The sequence below is a fragment of the Bos grunniens genome, chromosome 9 (assembly GCF_055505025.1).
Source record: "Bos grunniens cultivar Pamir isolate PY7600 chromosome 9, Bosgru_T2T1.0, whole genome shotgun sequence".
NCBI classification, from domain to species: Eukaryota; Metazoa; Chordata; class Mammalia; order Artiodactyla; family Bovidae; genus Bos; species Bos grunniens.
This window is the reverse complement of record NC_141173.1, coordinates 10,831,767-10,850,938: the sequence shown is the minus strand read 5'-3', so window position 1 is coordinate 10,850,938 and position 19,172 is coordinate 10,831,767. Positions and strand designations below refer to the sequence as shown.

Genomic DNA, 19,172 nt, shown 5'->3' with positions numbered 1-19,172 from the left:
CACGAGGCAGAGCAGTTCTCCTGGGTTCCCTTACTCTCCTGCTCTCCACCTGGGCGCCCTTTCCCAGTAAAATCTCTTGCTTTTTCAGCACATGTGTCTCCTCAGACAATTCATTTCCAAGTGTTGGGCAAGAGCCCAGTTTCGGGTCCTGGAAGGGGTCCCCCTTCCTGCAACAAAACGACAGGCAGGCAGGTGATCCTACTTCTGTTGGGAGAAAAAACAATGACTCGGAGTGTGGCAAGTCCCGGCAGTATGGTTACAAACCCCTCTCGGTTCCCATCCTACTCAACCACACCGTGTTTGACCCTGGCTGATCCTTCCTCCCTGGAAACCTCCTCTGAGTCCACATCTTCCCGGAAGACCCTGCAGCCCCTGTGATGGAGACCCCTGCCACTCCTCCCAGTCTCCCCGCCGCAGCCCCACACCCCGCGGGCTTCCACGCAGCATCTGCACCCTGCTGAAATCCCTCCCTGGCTTCTTCTCTCCAGGCCACCATGGCAGTGAGGTTGCAGTTGTCCCTCTAAATCAGAACCGCATCCTCGAGCAACACTCTGCCCATGGCCCAGAGCACTGCTGCAGTCACAGTACTGCTCACGCATGTGCACACACACGCACACGCCTGCTCACATCTCAGGCAGCCTCCTCACCGACCCCACTCCCCTCTCCCACAGCTCTGCTCTGAGCAACTCCCTGAGATGGCCTCTGAGAAGGATGCGGATGGGCTTTAAATCACAGGACAATTTATAAAGGGGAGGCCCAAGGACCCAGTTGTCTGGGGGTCACTGGTCTTTCCCAGCTGCCACTCACTCTAAACAGACCCTAGAACACAGGAGGTTTTGCCTGACGTCACTTTGCATGGCATGAAAAACTCATCTGCCTCTGACGAGGAAGAGAAATAAGGCCTGAATTGAGGAAAATAATGTGTAAATTGCGAACTTTAGCATTATGCCAGGTTTCACACTGCACTTTCACAGCCAGCCTCTTCCACAGTCCCACTCTTACCTGAGCAACAGTTCTGTCTTCTCGTTTCTAGATTGCACGCGCATGCACCCCCCGCAACTTGTACTACTAGACATACACAGAGCCACGTTCTCTGGAACTTACCAGAGTTCCATGAACTCGCCTGTGCTCAATAAATATTAACTGAATTCATCCTTTACCTGAATGTCAGTGGCATTAGCTGGTCATAATCTATTTGCACAAATAATGAAAAAAAAAAGTCACAGAGTTATATGCTGCTGCTGCTGCTAAGTCGCTTCAGTCGTGTCTAACTCTGTGCGACCTCATAGACAGCAGCCCATCAGGCTCCTCCGTCCCTGGGATTCTCCAGGCAAGAATACTGGAGTGGGTTGCCATTTCCTTCTCCAACCCATGCATGCATGCTAAGTCGCTTCAGTCAGATCCGACTCTGTGCGACCCCATCGACAGCAGCCCACCAGGCTCCTCTGTCCATGGGATTCTCCAGGCAAGAGTACTGCAGTGGGGTGCCATTGCCTTCTCCGACAGTTCTATGAGACTTCTTATATCACTAATCTGGCATAGGCAGATAAGAACATGATAAGTAAGTGATGCTATGCTTCTCATTACTGCTCCTGACTGAGTGTGAACACTTAGCCTTGAGCACACCCTTGGACACCAAAAACTGCCAACTCTAATTCTTCACTGCTAACTACTGAGGCATCACCCTAGGGAGGAGCGAGTCCAAGTGGAAACGGATTAAAGAAGGCTGCTTCCATGAGGTATAGTGAGACACTCTCCTTGATGGCAAAACTCCTTGAAGCTTTATAAATCTTTATATTACTCAAAGAACCCTTTTTATTTTCTACCCAAGAAACCATTTAAAGCTTTTTCCTTTATTAAAAATGTTACTCGGAATTCCTCTGGATTTAAACACACTTGGCTTTATGAAATGAAATAAACTCCCATGTGTGTTACTTTGTAAACTCAAGTCATAAATGTTCATTTGAAGCATATTAATTTTCAGGCTTCAAATTGTTCTCAAAAGCTTAAGAAAAGGTGACTGAGGGTTAAATGAAGCTGTTTATTTTTAATCTTCAGTTAATTTTTCTTACTGCTAAGTAGGGTTTCCCAGGTGGCAGTGGTGGTAAGAACCCATCTGCCAATGCAGGAGACATAAAAGATGCAGGCTCAATCCCTGGATCAGGAAGATCTTCTGGAGGAGGCCATGGCAACCCACTCCAGTCTTCTTGCCTGGAGAATCCCATGGACAGAGAAGCCTGGCAGGCTGCAGTCCATGGGGGCACACAGAGTTGGACACGACTGAACTGACTTAGCACGCACACACTGCTAACTAGGTGGCCTTTATGCTAACCCACTCAACTGACCGAGAGGCCTCACAGCCGGTGTGAACCCTCCCGCTCCGTCTGTCCCTCCCGTTCCGAGCTCCTCCTCCTGTGAGTCAGGTCGGCTCGCCCTGCGGCCGGCGCTCTGCCCAGCATCCGCCTGGTGTGGCGGCATCCCCCGAGGTCCTACAGACACGCTCGTCCTGCCCCGCGCACATCGCTGTGGTGTGTGTCACACTGCCCATTCAGTCACGCTCTGGACGACGAGTACGCAGCGGTGCTTGTGTTCCCTCGCCGGGTGAAGGCCCCAGAGCCCGCGCAGTCCCGGCACCGCCTCTAACTCCAGGCCCCCTGTGACACGCCGCATCTGTCTCCCGGACAAGTGGGTCCCACGTCTGTCTGGTATGACACGGTCCCCTGGCAGTCTCAGAATCTCACTTCCTCTCAGAGCTCCACACACTGTAACTGTTGAGAATACCGGTCTGGCTCTGCAATCTACCAACTGCTCACCTTTGAGCAACTTACTTAACCTCCGTGCCTCAGTTTCTTCACTGGTAAAGTGAAACCAACAGTAGCTCACCAACCTCAGAGCTTCTGTGAAGATCCAAGTTTTCACCATCTGTAAACACTCAGAGCAGTGCCTGGCACACAGCAGGCACCATCTCCATGCTTCTTAAAGTAACGAGATGGCAATCTAACTACTGGAGTAAAAGCATCTAGCTTCAGTTCATCTACAAGCTGAGACTGGACTCTGAACTCAGGGAGATCTGGGTTTGAACCTAGTTGTCGTCCAGAAGCTGGGCCTTGGAAGCCAACTTCGGTCAGCTTCTGTGTCCTTGTATGTTTTAAAACAAAAGGAAATGGGAAGGACAAGGTGTGTGTCTGTGTGTGTGTGCCACATTCCCCCTCTGAAGGGCTGCAGAGGCTGACACGCTAACAAAGCCAGCCTGAGGTGTGTGTCTATGTGTGGCTGTGTGTGTGTGAGACACGTTCCCCCTCTGAAGGGCTGCAGAGGCTGACACACTAACAAAGCTGGCCTGAGGTGTGTGTGTGTGCGCGTGTGTGTCATACTCCCTACTCTGAAGGGCTGTCAGAGGTGTGTGTGTGAGACACGCCCCACCCCCCTTGCCCCCCGAAGGGTTGCAGCGGTTGACACGCTAACGGAGCTGGCCTGCACGGCAGAGGCCGCACGCTGTTGCCCGGCCTCACCTGCACCGAGAGAGGCCCCAGGACCCCTGCCCAGGGGACCCCGAGAACTCTGCTGGGGGCATTTTCTGGGAGCAGCTTTCCCTCCTAAGAAGCCACCGTCTGGACGTGGCCTTGAGGCCAGGGGCTGGGATCTTCACTGCCCATGTGCTGACCACCAGGCAGGGCCCAAGGGTGACGGCTCAGGAAGCAGGAAGGGGCGCCGACTCCTGACCCCAAACTGCTCGCTCACACAACACTCGTCAAAAGTCCCCCTGCAGCCACGTTCAGGCCCCCGATGCCCAACAACTGGAAGGCGCCTCGCCCACAGCCAGCATTCCCACCATCAATGCCTAGACATCGCCCCTGCTGTCATGCGCCTCACAGTCCCTGGGGCCCGGGTCTGGAGAAGGCGATGCCCTCCCCCCGGGCTCTGCTGCCGGCTCTCCAGCAGGCCCAGTCGCCACCCTCTGTGGCTGCCCCTCAGACTCAGGACCGTGGGTAGCAACGGTGCACAGCTGGTCTCTCCCAGCAAACAGGCACACACCTGTCTGCTCCCCTTCCACAGGTGTGATCACACACAGACAGCCAAGGCCCCCTTTTGGAAAGGGTGAAGTAGTCTTTAGTCATTCACTGAACATACTCTTCTGAGCAGAAACAATGCAAGATTTTATTAATTTTTAACCATATCTGAGAACCACTGTTGTTGTTGTTCAATTGCTCAGTCATGTCTGACTCTCTGCGACCCCATGGACTGCAGCACGCCAGGCCTCCCTGTCCCTCACCATCTCCTGGAGTTTACCCAAGTTCACGTGCACTGCATCGGTGATGCCATCCAGCCATCTCATCCTCTTCTCCTCCTGCCCTCAATCTTTCCCAGCGTCAGGGACTTTTCCAATGAGTCTGTGTGCATCATTTGACCAAAATACTGGAGCTTCAGCATCAGTCCTTCCAGTGGATATTTGGGGTTGATCTCCCTTAAGATTGACTGCCTGATCTCCTTGCTGTCCAAGGGACTTTCAGGAGTCTTCTCCAGCACCACGGTTCGAAGGCACCAATTCTCTGGTGTTCTGCCTTCTTTATAGTCCAGCTCTCAAAACCATACGTGACCACCAGAAAGATCACAGCCTTGACTATACAGACCTTTGCTGGCAGAGTGATGTCTCTGCTTTTCAACACAAAGCTTAGGCTTGTCATCGCTTTCCTGCCAAGAAGCAATCATCATCAGACTTCATGGCTGCAGTCACCATCCGCAGTGATTTTGGAGCCAAGAAGAGGAAACCTGTCACTGTTTCCACCTTTTCCCCTTCTGTTTGCCAGGCAGTAGGGGGAGGATGCCATGATCTTAAGTTTCTTTAAGATTTAGTCTTAAGCCAGTCTTTCACTCTCCTCCTTCACCCTCATCAAGAGGCTCTTTAGTTCCTCTTCGCTTTCTGCCATTAGAGTGGTATCATCCCCATACCTGACGTTGTTCAGGTTTCTCCCGCTTGCCTTGATTCCAGCTTGTAACTCATCCAGCCCAGCATTTCTCATGATGTGCTCAGTGTATAGATTAAACAAACGGGGTGACAGCATACAGCCCTGTCTTAGGCCTTTCTCGATCTTGAGCCAGTCAGTTGTGCCATACAGGGTTCTAACTGTTGCTTCCTGACCCACATACAGGTTTCTCAGGAGACAGGTAAGATGGTCTGGTATTCCCATCTCTCTAAGAGCTTTCCACAGAACCATAACAGACTATAAAATTACTTCAGGCACGTGTGCTAGACAGAGCCTCCTCTCCTCCTCCCTGCCCGGACAGCAGCAGGACGCACACAACTAACCCCCCACCCGCAATTTCTCAGGCCAGGGCCCAGCCGTGGCCCAGTCCGCCCAGTCCCAAACTTGTGGTACTTTTCAGTGAATGGCCTTTGAAAAACAGAAATCTCTCTGTAGGAATTTACTGCTTTAAAGGTAATTAGAGTGCTTTCTGAAAGTATTTTATTCTTTAGTTTGTTTCTGTCCAGAAATCTTACAAACACAAAAAAAATTTACAGAAAAAAAGGCAGTGTATTCACCTCTCTCATTATATAAAACTGGGACATACATTACTAGATAATTAAGTAGGTTATATATAATAGTAGAAACTATGTTTCACTAGCATTGCCAACCCATCTGATTTTGGCTATTGTGACAAGTTAATGCTTTTATTTCCTGAAACAGGCATGAAGAAGACTTTAAAACTTGCCTAAAGCTGTATGTTCCTCTGAGCTTTTTAATTAAGAAAAAACTGAGGAACCCACTATCTAAATACGTCTCTGTGTAGTTCAGTATTTAAAATAACTCAAGGCTGATGAAACGTTCAGGCAGAAATGTCCCTAGATGAACGTAAGCAAGCAGAAGAATACGCCCATGTAAGCAGTACAAACACCCTGAGCCAGGCTTTCATCACCAAGCTCCAGCCCGCCTCTGTGTGAGCTCTCCCCAGGCGCCTGTCCCCGACAGTCCCATGCACCCACGCGCCTGAAGGCCTGTGGTAAAGCCTCCTGCTGGGGAGTGGAGTCTGCGGGAAGGCCGAGCTGAAGCCAGCAGGCCACGCTTCACCCCGCAGCCACAGGCCTGCCACGCCTTACGGCTGGAGTGGGTGCTCACCCTGAAGACTGCTCTCAGATGGTACCTTCTAGAAAAAGCAGTCTGAGGCTGTCCTAACCAGTTGCTAAGCAGTCTGTCAGCTTCCGTCTCACGAAAGCCAAGTCATCACCAGCAGAGGCCGGCCATGAAGACGCGCACAGCATGGCCCCCAGTCCTGGGAGAGCCTCACGTGCAGAGCACAGGCAAGCGGCACCCCGGCGGCGGCGGGAGCTGGTGTCAGCTCTGCTCTCAGACAGCAGGGACATGCTCTAGTCAAGCGGCCGGGCTGGCCCTCGCCAAGAGGGGCCCTAAGACCTGGCCATTTCCAAGAGTAGAGGGCAGGTAACAACCAAGTATGGACCCCATTTCTAATACCAGACAGTAAGGCGGAGTAAACTGTGCGTCCACAAGCTTCCAGTGCAAATTAACATCTGAACATGAAGTCATTCTTGCAGGCACAGCCAGGAGCATAAAGGCCCCTCCCAACCATCTTTAACGCCCAGCAGAGCCCAGCCCCCCTCACCATCCACACTCTTGCCAACACCGACATGCCCGCCACAGGGGCGAGCGGAGCAGCTGCCCCAGAGGCTGTAAGGCCCACAAAGCCAAAAACAGTTATTCCCTTTCAGAAGAGCATTGCTGACTCTTGCTAAAAAGCACACAGAGTATTTTATGACTTTGGAATGGGAGTAGATCAGGAAAGGGGAGCTGAGGAAAACGGGTTTATCTCGAGCCACTGGGCTGAAACAAAAAGGTTCGCTAAAGGGCCCATTTAAATGGGAAGTTCACATTTCTAAAAACTTGCCTTGACTATCATCCTGTGTGAGACTACTAAAATGTGACCCCGAATACACACAGAACCCTGGGATTCCTGGCCCTCTGTGGCTGGGTAACTGCACTAACCCTGTGGGGCTTTTCTCTGCTTTTCCTGCAAACGTGTAACGTGAAGGCTGTCTCTGCTCTCACCCGCTTGGGCCTGCCGTCTTTTCCACTCGGCCATAAAGTGGACCGCATGCGCCTGCTGCCCCTGCCCCAACGTGCTGCCACCTGCGGGGAACCAGAGCGCCACGCTTACCCATGAGAGGCTGCTGCTCTGTCCTCATTCAGGAGCACTGCTCTCTCAAAGCCAATCTCTTCTAGAACTTAGGTGACTGGTGACCGGCAGGAGCAGAGCTGTGCGTGCTCTGGGTGAGGCACCAGCCTTTCCGCTGCTGTGACTTCATTAGCAAGACCCCTAAGCCCTCCTTCTGACCCCGTCACCTGCCCGGCCACTGCCAGAACTCTTCCAGCACAGAGCTAGAATCGTCAGGCAGCAGCAAACCCCCCAGATATGTCCTCACCCTCTCCTTCGAGCACTCCCACATGCTCCTACCATGAGCAAAGCTTGGCTCTCCCCTCAGGACAGTTTCCTGAAGCTCTCCCACTGCTGAAACAGGCTCCCAGAGCCCCGATGAGACCCAGCCACGGCTGACATCACAGAGCCTGACGCCAGAAGAGGGGAGCCACAGTCTGAAACCCCCATGGCCCAGGGACTGTGAGACCAGGCGGTAGAGGACAGGGACACACTGAGAGGAGACATGCTCTGCAACTGTGACCAGCTGGAAAGCAGGAAGCACAGCAAGTGACGGTCCACAAAGACAGATCTGTGTTCTGAGGTCAGAGGTCAAGTGCCAGGCGACAGGACCACGCAGCATCACCGTGGCAACAGCTGGACGCCTGGGGCCAAGCCCACCACCTGTCTCCCAGATCACCTCCGCACCACCATGCTTAGCAGCTGGAGACCTCACGAGAGCAACTCTGCTTGTCCCAAGGGAGCAGGCTGCCTGTTCTACAAAGTCACTCCCAAAGGGAAACATCCTACGCTGCTCAGTGGTCAGCGAACCCTATTGGCTCCTTCTTTAAAACAAGTCCAGAGCCGGCTACTTCTTACAACTCCCCACACCACCACCCCCCTCAGCCACAGCCCCCCAGCTGTGTTACTGGTCACCCTGCCCCTACGGCAGCCTCGCCTCACTACACCCAACTCTTAACACAGCAGCTACAAGAAGTCCTGAAACACTCAAGTCAGAGGAGGTGCTTCTTTGCTCGAATCCCTGCAATGCATTTCCAGGACACTCCAAGCAGACGCCAAAGTCCTGTCGCAGTGGACCTCCCTGTCGCCCCACACCCTCCAGGTCTCACGCATCCTGGCCCATTCATGTGGTGGCAAGGCTGCCGCGGGGCCACCACACCCACCTGTCTCACCCCCACGGACAGGGAGCCCCGACTTCCTGAGGTCCTCACTCCAGTGGGACCTCAGGGAGCCCCCAGCACCCGTAGCCCTATTTAAAATCACCACCACTCCTTTTTGTTTCAGCTACAGCACTTACCAGACATGACCCATACCACAGTTTGCTTCACTATTTTATCACTGCTTCCCCAGAGAGAATGAAAGCTCCCAGAGGTCAGGCATTCTCATCTGCTCTCCTTCACAGCTCTCTGCTTAGTGTCTAGGTGCCTGGATACCAGCAGACACTTTTTGAGAGCTGTGGGTCAGTGAGTCTGTAAGGTAAGAGTCAGGCCTGGGTTCTAACATTTCTAACATCTAACATTTCTAAGTTATGAACTGGTAAACGAGGCACTAGACTGGAGAGGAGATGCTGCCGTGAAGACAAAGATGCATGCAGTCTTAGTAGGATCTATTCTTACTTTGGTAATGAGTCTTTTTTTCCCCTTTCTCTCATTTAGAGGAAAGGAAGTAAAATACATAAATTAAGAGAACTTGTATTCAACATAATTCTATTTAAAGCGCCTGGACTGAGCCCTATTTTCAGGGCTCATAAAATCATAGTTATTTTTTTATATTTCTAATATATACCTCCTAATTTCACCACCACAGAAGATTTTTATCCATAGGGAGTATACTTGCATGAAACACCAACTTCGAAGAAATGACTAAAACATTCAATTGTAATTCTTAAAACAGAAAACAATCTTCTTAATAAGAACAAAGATCAATCTTTAGAAAACTTTCATGAAATTCAACTCCATCCTTCAACTATCTTTTACTGTTTTCCTTTAGCCATTAATCTTTCTCTAAACTAAACAGATTTTTTTCTAAATTAATTACTGCAGAAGGCTCAGATAAAAATAACTATTTATCACGCTACTTTAGAACAAAGAGGAGAAGCACTTAAGAAGAGCTGACAATTGCAGATAAGGACAATACAAGCACCCTTTGAATGGAAGCCTGTCTACCTGCCAGGCAGACAACATCCATCTGTCAGCCCCGAGAACAAAAATGACATTAAACTGAGCACTTCTTACTGTCATCACACACATAACGTGAACCTAGCTACTAGATCGAGGTATAAGGCATGTTGCTTCAGTTAACCCCAAAAAAGCTTACTTTAAGACAGCACCTTACAATAAGGCTATGCCAGAATTATTTTGCTAAGGGATCCCTCCAACCCCACAAAAAGCTAAATAAAGAGAAGAGGGGTAGAAGTAAACGCATCTACCCCTCATTGCAGTGCTGAGGCAGCATGGCCCACCAAGCCTTGGAGACTGCTCTGGCAGCTCCCCTCTCCCTAGGAACTCAGCACTCGCATTTCCATGAAGGCACTGCTGACAGATGCCGGCTCCCTTATGAAGATTTCCCTTTTTGGGGGAACACAGCAAACTAACCACACCGTGTCCAAATTCAGTTAACAGGTCCCTTTGGCACATGGACGATAAAGCCATGCTAGTCAATGCAAGTCAGGGTCTCAGATGTTTCATAGCTCTAACGGTGACGTGTTTTTTTTTTACTTACCAAGTCCTAAAAGATCAACAGTGGGCTCTGCAGCTTTTTTAGGGCTGGTACTTTTTTTAGGTTCCAATTGCTGGTCTTCTTTCTTCTGCAGCTTTAAAGTAAATAATCAAATTTATTATTTTTTTTCAAATAAATTGAACAAGACTGTTAAGCCTCAATTAGGTATACTTTTGATAAAGTTAATATAATGTAGCATATGAAGTATAGTATGATAAACCTAGAGCGTTTATTATCATAAACTGGTAAACACAATCATTCAACTTGAAATGATAAACTGGACATATTAGGACCCCAAGACAGTAAATACAGAACTTTAATCTTAATGTACTTGTTCTTAAGCATCTAAACCCTTTACATGAACGCTGCACGCTTCACAGCAGTACCTGCTCCCTGTGCTGCCGGGTGGGCCCCAGAGCCTAAGCGCAGAGCACATCTCTCTTCCCCAGGCTGCCAGCACAGGCGGGCACCCCTGGCCCTACCAGAACCCAGCTGACGCACGGGCAGCACTCGCTCTACTGAGCCCTGCAGACATGCCGCTGCTCATAAACCGAAGGTCTGCAGCAACCTGCATGGACCACTTTTCCTGCATCTGCTCACTCTGTGCGTCTGTGTTGCCAACATTTCATCACTATTATATCTGTTATGGTGCTCTGTGATCAGCGACCTCTGATGCTACCCTGGAACTGTTTGGGGGTGAACCACACCCACATAAGGCAGCAATCAATAAACGTGTGTCCTGACTGCTCCACAAATAGATGGCTGCCCATTCCCTCCCTCACCTCGGGCCTCCCTGTTCCCTGAAACACAGCAAGACTGAAACTAGGCCAGTTAGTAACCCTAGAGGGGTGTCCAAGTGCTCAAGGAAAGAACAGTCCCACGTCCCTCATTTAAATTAAAAGCTAGAAATGATTAAGCTCAGTGAGGAAGGAACATTAAAAGCCAAGACAGGTCAAGAGTAGGGCTTCTGTACCAAACAGCCAAGTTGTGAATGTAAAACAGAAAGTGTTACTCCAGTGAACATATATATGATAAGAAAACTTTAAAAAAAAAAAAAAAGAAAAGAAAACTTACCATGTCTTATTGTTGATACAGAGAAAGTTTTAGTGGCCTGGACAGAAGATCAAACCAGCTACACCATTCCTTTAACCCAAAGTCTAACTGGAGCAGAGCTTAACCTCCCTTCAACCTTAGAAAGCTGACAAAGGTAGAGAAGCTGCAGAAGAACCCTCTGAAGCCAGCAGAGGCTGGTTTGTGTGGTGTCGAGGACAGAGGTTGCCTCCATAATGTAGAAGTGTGAGGTGAAGCAGCAAGTGCTGACGTGGCGGCTATAGCAAGTTACCCAGAGCTGCAAAGACAATGCATGAAGGCGGCTACTCTGAACAACAGATTTTAATGCAGATCAAACGATCTTCAATCAGAAGATGCATCTAACTAAAGACTTCACAGCTAAAGACGAGAAGTCACTGCCTGGCTGGAAAGCTTCAAACGACAGGCTGGCTCTCCTGTTAGGGGCTAATATAGCTGTTGGCTTAAAAGCTGAATGCCCGTTTACCATTCAAAACTCCTGGAGCCCTTAAATTACGCTCAATCTATGCTGCCAGAGCCCTGTAAGTGGAACAATCGGGCTGCATGACAGAATATCTCATAGATGGTGATGCCTCTGTTGAATCTGAAAGCCACTTGAAAAGGATTTGCCATTCTAGACGCCATTAAGAACATTCGTGATTCATAAGAGGCCCAAATATCAACATTAACAGCAGTCTGGAAGAAGCTGGTGCCAACCCCAATGGATGACTTTGAAGGGTTCAAGACTTCATAAAGGAAGGAACTGCAGATGTGACAGAAACTGCACAAGAACTGAAACTAGAAGTGGAGCCTGAAGATGTAACTGCATTGCTACAATCTCAGGGTAAAACCGTCACAGAGGAGGAGTTGCTTCTTACGGATGAGCAAAGAAAGCCGTTTCTTGGGTGGAATTTGCTTCTGGTGAGGATGCTGTGAAGATCAGTGAATGACAACAGAGGACGTAGAATATGACATCAACTTAGTTGACAAACTGTGCTGACGAAACTTCAGCATGTTGTAATCTTACTGTAGGCGGAGGGTCTCACCTCCACGCTGCTGACTGCTGACTGATCCAAGTGGTGGCTGTTGAAAGCTGGAGCGGTTGTGGCAATTTCTTAAAATAAGACAGTGATGAAGTCTGCCACTACTGACTCATCCTTTCACAAACAGTTTCTCTGTGGCATATGATGGCTGTTTAATGGTATTTTACCCGCAGTAGAATTTTTAAAACCTGGAGTCATATTTCTCTCTAACTACAAGCTGATACTTTGTAAACCCCCTCCCCCAGCACACTTCATCCACTCTCACCCATACCCTTGCCTCTGGCAACCTCCAATCTGTCCTGTGTCCATGAGCTTCCTTGTTTGTTTAGATTCCACACACAAGTGAGGGTATATGTATCTGTCTTTCTCTGACTTAACGTTACTGAACATAATACCCTCACAGTCCATCCACATTGTTATAAACGGCGAGGCTTCCTTCCTTCTTACGGCTGAATAATATTCCATTGAATATACCACCTACCTCTGTTAAGCCAAGAAAATACAACATTCATTCTACCATTCTTTCATTTCTCAAACCACTCCTACAAGATCATTTCTTCAACTACCTAAAGAATTAATAGCTTAATTGTTACATGAGTTTGTTGCTTGATAGCTATATAAATACACAAATTTCTAAGAACATGTATCTCCCCTTACTTGTTTTTGGTCACTACTGTCTCTCTCAGAGTATTTTTTTTACTAACTAGCCTAACGTAATAGATATCAATTCTTTAATAATTTTACCAAACACATAATTATCAGCCTGTAACTATATATAATTCTAAGAAATTTAACATAATCCATTTCACATTCTCTTTTTCAACATCCAACACAGGTTTAAGACACACCCTGCTTATTACCAAAATAATTTCAAAGAAAGCACAGTGTACAATAACAAAATAAGCAATTCTTTTCAATTGAATACTTAAACTGCTATACCTTCCTTCTCTGTTTTTGTTTTTTAACTGGACAACCTGTGTTACTACAAACGCTTCAGTCTGGGGAACTGGGGAGTGAGCGGCCACAAGCACACAGATGTCCAATCCTCCCGGGACAGGCCTGCCCGGGTCACAGCCCTGGCCGTGATGCTCTGGGTATTATACCTACAAGTATCACGTGCTTGTTGTTATTGTTTAGTCACCAGGTCGTGTCTGTCTTTGCAACCCCATGGACTGAAGCCTGCCAGGCTCCTCTGTCCATGACTTTTCAGGCAAGAACACTGGAGTGGGTTGCCATTTCCTCCTCCAGGGGATCTTTCCCCCAGGGACTGAACCCGTGTTTCCTTTGTTTCCTGCACTAGAGGCAGATTCTTTACCTGCTAAACCATCAGGGATATAAAACTGAGATATGTGGAATACAGCTACCATATAAAGTATAGTTTCTTAAAGCCAAATTTTAGAAGACCTAAGAAGGAAATGGGAAGGAAATGGCAACCCACTCCAGTGTTCTTGCCTGGAGAATCCCAGGGACAGGGAAGCCTGGTGGGCTGCCGTCTATGGGGTCGCACAGAGTCAGACACGACTGAAGCGACTTGGCAGCAAGAAGAAAAATGCTATTGTCTTGTTAGAATTTGAGGCTGGCAAAGAACACAGTGTGAGAATAGTAAGTCACGAGCTTGACAAGCACGAGTTTCCTCATGAACTGTCTCCCTGTCGATGTTCCACACTCAGCTTAAACACATCAAGCAGTATGTACAGAAGCGTTCCACTTTGAATTCTCCTGCATATCATACATGAATTTGCCTTTTCATAAATGAAGAATGAAGCTGGCTGTCAAAGAATAAAAGTAGGCAATCTATAATTTATTAAACAAACTTTCGTAATAAACAAGAACACAGGTTTACTTAGACAAAGCAATTTTATAAAATGTAATTTCCTTAGATTCATACTGAGCAAATGTCTCATTCAAATGATTAAAATCTGTATTAGCAGAGGAATCTGTATTCACAAAGGCCTCACCCGGCTGATCTTGTGTAGTTCATAAAACCACCCCATAGAAGGGAACTGAGCCAAAACCACGTGGTTCCCAGCTCCTACACTCACCACCATTCCTACCCTACGACACAACAGGAGCAAGAGCTCAGCCTCTGGAAGGCGATGCACTCTGCTTGGTTGAGCAACTAACGTAAATAGTAGTGTCAATACATAAGAATAGGGAAGCTATACAACTTTTTAAGGTCTAGACGTAATTATTAGAATTCTTCTTTAAAAATGATTATCTCCAATCATGCCTTAGCTAGTCTGTCTATAATCAGTGTCCTTTAACATTCACAGACTCACACAGGTAGATGAGACAACACACCCTGTTTAACACTCTCATTTTAAAGTGATACACAGGCAGTGGTATTTACCTTGCGGTCTGCAGGGAAGACAGGAAGGCGTATGAAAGTAGGAACTAAAAGGCACCCGAGGAAGAAAAGCAAGTATGGGAAAGACAGCGGGCCTACCCGCCTAACCCGGAGGCCGAGTGTATGGAGGCGACAAAAGGCGAAACTGAAAACTTGGGGCTGTACTGTGCAAGGACCTGAACAACCCACGAGAGCTAGGAACTAGATGAATTTTCCAGGTGAGTTGCAAAAGCAAAGCTACTCCTGGGGTGGTGTGCCAGGCACAGGAACAGCCCTGCTAAAGGAGAAGATGACCACCACCACCTTGGGCAAGGGCTGTGTGGCTGAGACACAGACAGACCAACGCCCGGGAAGACAGCCCCGAACCTGCCACCTCCCCATAGCCCGAAACCTGAACATTCCCTACCTAACAAGCTGCTCAACAACAGGCCGTTCCCAGAATACTCTCTCATCTCAGAGCCTTACGAAATCCCAACAGCGGGATTTAAGCTTTACTTCAATTTTTAGTAAAAATTTATGAATGGTAAGCTACTCCAAGCTGTTGGATTGTATGACATCATATACTCCAAAGCAGAAACAGAATTCAGACTGGGTCATCCATGTTGTTCACATATTAAAGCGCCTCAGTGGCATGGTATCAGTAATTAATACAAGTCACTCTCTGGCATTCCTACTATATTCTGATAAATAACCATATGTTTGTATGTGTGTGCTTTCACAATCAAATTACATACAACCTGAGAATTAATCTTGCACATGACTGCTACTTATTATCCCAATCTTACTGTTTTATTATTCAGAATCTTGTTAAATTTTCTTTTTTCTTTACCATTCTTTATAGATTTTTTTCACATTAAGGCTGTCATTACTTAGTGTACTCTGCTTCTGAATTTTATATTCTTTCTTAAATTTTATTTTTAGAGTTCAATTTAGAATTGTAACCTATATTTGATTGTGTGTCCCCACTCACATGGACATCTTTTAGTAAATGGCTCTCACGGCCTAGGGACACTATAATACAATCTCAAAAAAACTTCCCTGAGCTGGATAAGTAGCAAAAATTTATATAAATTTCAAAACAAGACAGAGCTTTAGACAACATTTACTCAAGCCACTATGTGACACAGGAAGCATCGCTGGGACATCTCACCTATGGGGCTGCTCTTGGTAAAAACCCCGGTACTGTGGATTCAGTGGACACGACGGTACAGCGCATTTTACATGCAGAAAATCTAAACATTAGAAAGGTTTTCTTCAGGCAGCCTGTCCCATCTACTCACTTATCCCTGTTCTCCACAACACTGCCACTCAGCAGAGGAATGAAGAGTGAACACCCCTCAGTAGCCCCAGCAGACCACTTTTTCCCACCCAGCTCTCTGCCACCTATAATCCTCTGAGGTCGTCTTTTGTGCCATTATATTCAGGGCACTTTGGGGTCCAGCTCATTCATTTCAGAATTGTATTGTTCTCCAAGTCTGGGTCAGTCTCCTGTGGGGTCACTGCTCCTTTCTCCTGGGTCCTGGTAGGCACAAGGTTCTGTCTGTGCCCTCCAAGACTCTTTCCCAGCTGTGTAAGCTCTGGCAGCTCTATGGTGGGGTTAATGGCAACCTCCTCCAAGACGGCTTATGCCATACCCAGGTCTGCTGCACCCAGAGCCCCTGCGGCAGGCCACTGCTGAGCCGGACCTCCGCAGGAGACACTCCAACACTCAAAGGCAGGTCTGGCTCAGTCTCTGAGGGTTCTCCTGATGAGCACAAGGTTTTGTTTGAGCTATCTGAGTATCTCTGGTCGGTATGGGGTTGGATTCTAAATGAGATTTTGCCCCTCCTACCATCTTGTTGGGGCTTCTCCTTTGCCCCTGGATGTGGGGTATCTTTTATTGGTGGGATCCAACATTCTCCTGTCGATGGCTGCTCAGCAGCGAGTTGTAACTCTGGAGTTTTTGCAGGAGAAGAGCGCATGTCCTTCTGTACCGCCAACAAGCAAGAATACTGACGCGGTTTACCATTGCCATTTCCAGAGGACAACATTTTGTTAGAACTCACCACCATACCTGGTTGTGGACTTTCTCTCTGCCAACTTTCTTCCACCCAAGAAGACCTGAAATGTTGCCACTCCTTTAAATCCAAGACTACAGACACTTTCACTTTTGTAAGGACTGGTATTGTGGACAGTGTATGGTTTTCAGTAATATAGCAACATTTGCTATGTGTATAGTAACAGCATCTCAATTAGTTTCAATGATTTGGAAAAGTTCTGTCTGGAGAAATCAAACTAAACATAAAATCGCCAAAGCTCTGCTGGTGGTGTCATAGGTGTTGATACAGTCATTAGTCAGCAATACTGACTGCAGTATACTCTTGATGGAAGTCAAAAAGAGTGCAAAAGTTGGCTTAAAACTCAACATTCAAAAAACCAAGATCATGGCATCTGGTCCCATCACTTCATGGGAAACAGATGGGGAAACAGTGAGATGTTTTATTTTTGGGGGCTCCAAAATCACTGCAGATGGTGATTGCAGCCATGAAATTAAAAGACACTTGCTCCTTGGAAGAAAAGCTACGACCAACCTAGACAGAATATTAAAAAGCAGAGACATCACTTTGCCAACAAAGGTCCATCTAGTTAAAGCTATGGCTTTTCCAGTAGTCACGTATGGATGTGAGAGTTGGACTATAAAGAAAGCTGATCGCCGAAAAATTGATGTTTTTGAACTGTGGTGTTGCAGAAGACTCTTGAGAATCCCTTGGACTGCAAGGAGATCCAACCAGTCCATCCTAAGGGAAATCAGTCCTGAATATTCACTGGAAGGACTGATGCTGAAGTTGAAACTCTAATACTTTGGCCACCTGATGGGAAGAACTGACTCACTGGAAAAGACCCTGATGCTGGGAAAAATTGAAGGTAGGAGTAGAAAGGGACAACAGAGGATGAGATGTTTGGATGGCATCACCAACTCGATGGACATGGGTTTGAGCAAGGTCTAGGTGCTGGTGATGGACAGGGAACCCTGGCGTGCTGCAGTCCATGGGGTCACAAAGAGTCAGACACGACTGAGCGACTGAACTGAACTGATTATTACCTAATCTGCTGGTATTTTGTGTTTAAGATTTCCAGAGGAATTGATTCTGTCACGCAATAGTTTAACTAACTAATCTCTGTTGCCCTGTCATTTGAAAATGTGAACAATGTGACAGTGATACATGCAGTTAATAAAACGGTGAAGAGAATGAAATCTGAGACTGAGACTGCAGAATTAATCATGGTCCATCGACACTGACTTCACTTCTCTCTCTGGGCTCCTCTGGGCACAGCTGTCCACTCAGAACCTGTTTACCAGGCCCCACTGCCTACATTTGGACCAGAAGGAGATTTGAAAATTGCGACCACTAAGCTTAGGCTGACACAGGCTGTTCTTAGGTAATCTAAGGTAACTAGTGAATGTGGCTGACACTCTGAAGAAAGGAGCAAATTAAAAAGAAAACTCCATTTACATTCTGCACAGAATTCATGCCAAGCTCAATGGTACAAGCACTCATAGCCCACTTACATCTTCCTTCTAAAGTTCTGGGCGTCTGCCTCTCTCTAAACTCCTGGCTCCTGTCTTAGGTCTCAGTCTGGACAGCATCTCAAAGAGTGGCCTACATGCTTCACACGCCAGGCCCGCCACGGCTCTCACTGCTCCGCACAAACACCCAGTACCTACGCAAGTAAGTTCCCTTAAAATACTGTGCCGGAGTTTTTGTGAGGATTAAAATAACATAGTCTTTTTCACAGAGCTGGTACATAATAGGTGCTTCAAAACTGGCAGCTGGTGGTGGCTGTGGAGCTACCTTTTAGAAATTCCTGCCAGAATCGTAAGTATTAGAGACACAAAAATGAGTAAAACATGATTCCTAAGCTTAAAAAGAATTCATTCTAGTGAAGGAAACGGACGCAGACCTAACTGCAGTTCGGTGTGGCCCAGCGCGGTGATGGAGGAAGAGCTCGGCGGGGGGGCCCTGGCGCAGGGCTCAGCCGTGTCTGAGGACCGTCCTGCGACGGGCAGCCCTATGGCCTGGCTGCCTGGGACACCCCCACTCAGTGCCTGGGAGTCCAACATCAGCTTCCACCCGTAAAAGGACCCAGTTTGGAATACCCACACCGATTTCTTATCCCTGTATGCACAGTAGTTTGGAGGTTTGCAGGGAAGGGAAAAGAGGATAGTTTTTTTTTTGTAATTCACCACTTACTGATTACAGCAAAAGTAGGAAAGAAAGGACAATTAAACGGGGCCCGCTGAAAGGGGCCAGCCCTCAGCCATCACACCTGCGCACACCTGGGGGCCTGGTTGCCAAAGCCTCCAGCCCCCTGCTTCTGGACTGGGTTACCATCACCACGACCTGCTGAACGTCAGCCCTCGACACCAGGGTTTGGAAGGTAAGGAAGGAGGGAAAGGAAAGCATTAACCAACACCCACATCTCAAACCCAGCCTGGACCCTTTCCAGCTGTGTGGGAACAGTCAACAGGTCACTAACATTTCTGAGCAGCTACAGCTTGCACAGCCCACCAAGAGCCCACACAGGCTTAACACTCAGACGCTGTATCTGGAAATTCACCATCTTCTCTTTGAATGTGATTCTGCAAACACAACGGGACAAGAGAATGCAGGCTGATCTCGGGAGAGGCCACGTGCGGCCCCTCGGGTGGGTCCTCACGGCCATGTTTCACCGGGGCACAGAATGCCACCCCGTGCCCCTTCGTGCGATGAGTACAAGGCACACAGAGAGGCGGGCCTGACACCCCGGGGCTGTGATGTCACCTCTCAAAGCACACGGCTGCAAGGGTG

The 19,172-nt window shown here is 48.0% G+C and overlaps 1 protein-coding gene across 13 annotated transcripts in view; it reads right to left on the bottom strand.

Moving 5' to 3' along the window:
* The window catches only part of SMAP1 (small ArfGAP 1), a 189,828-nt gene that overhangs the window by 21,489 nt on the left and 149,167 nt on the right, over window positions 1–19,172 (bottom strand). For all 13 annotated transcript variants that reach the window (XM_086316778.1, XM_086316769.1, XM_086316773.1 and 10 more), the window contains one exon: window positions 9,889–9,979. In XM_086316778.1, the coding sequence (XP_086172904.1) occupies window positions 9,889–9,979 (91 nt within the window). The remainder of the gene's footprint in view (window positions 1–9,888; window positions 9,980–19,172) is intronic.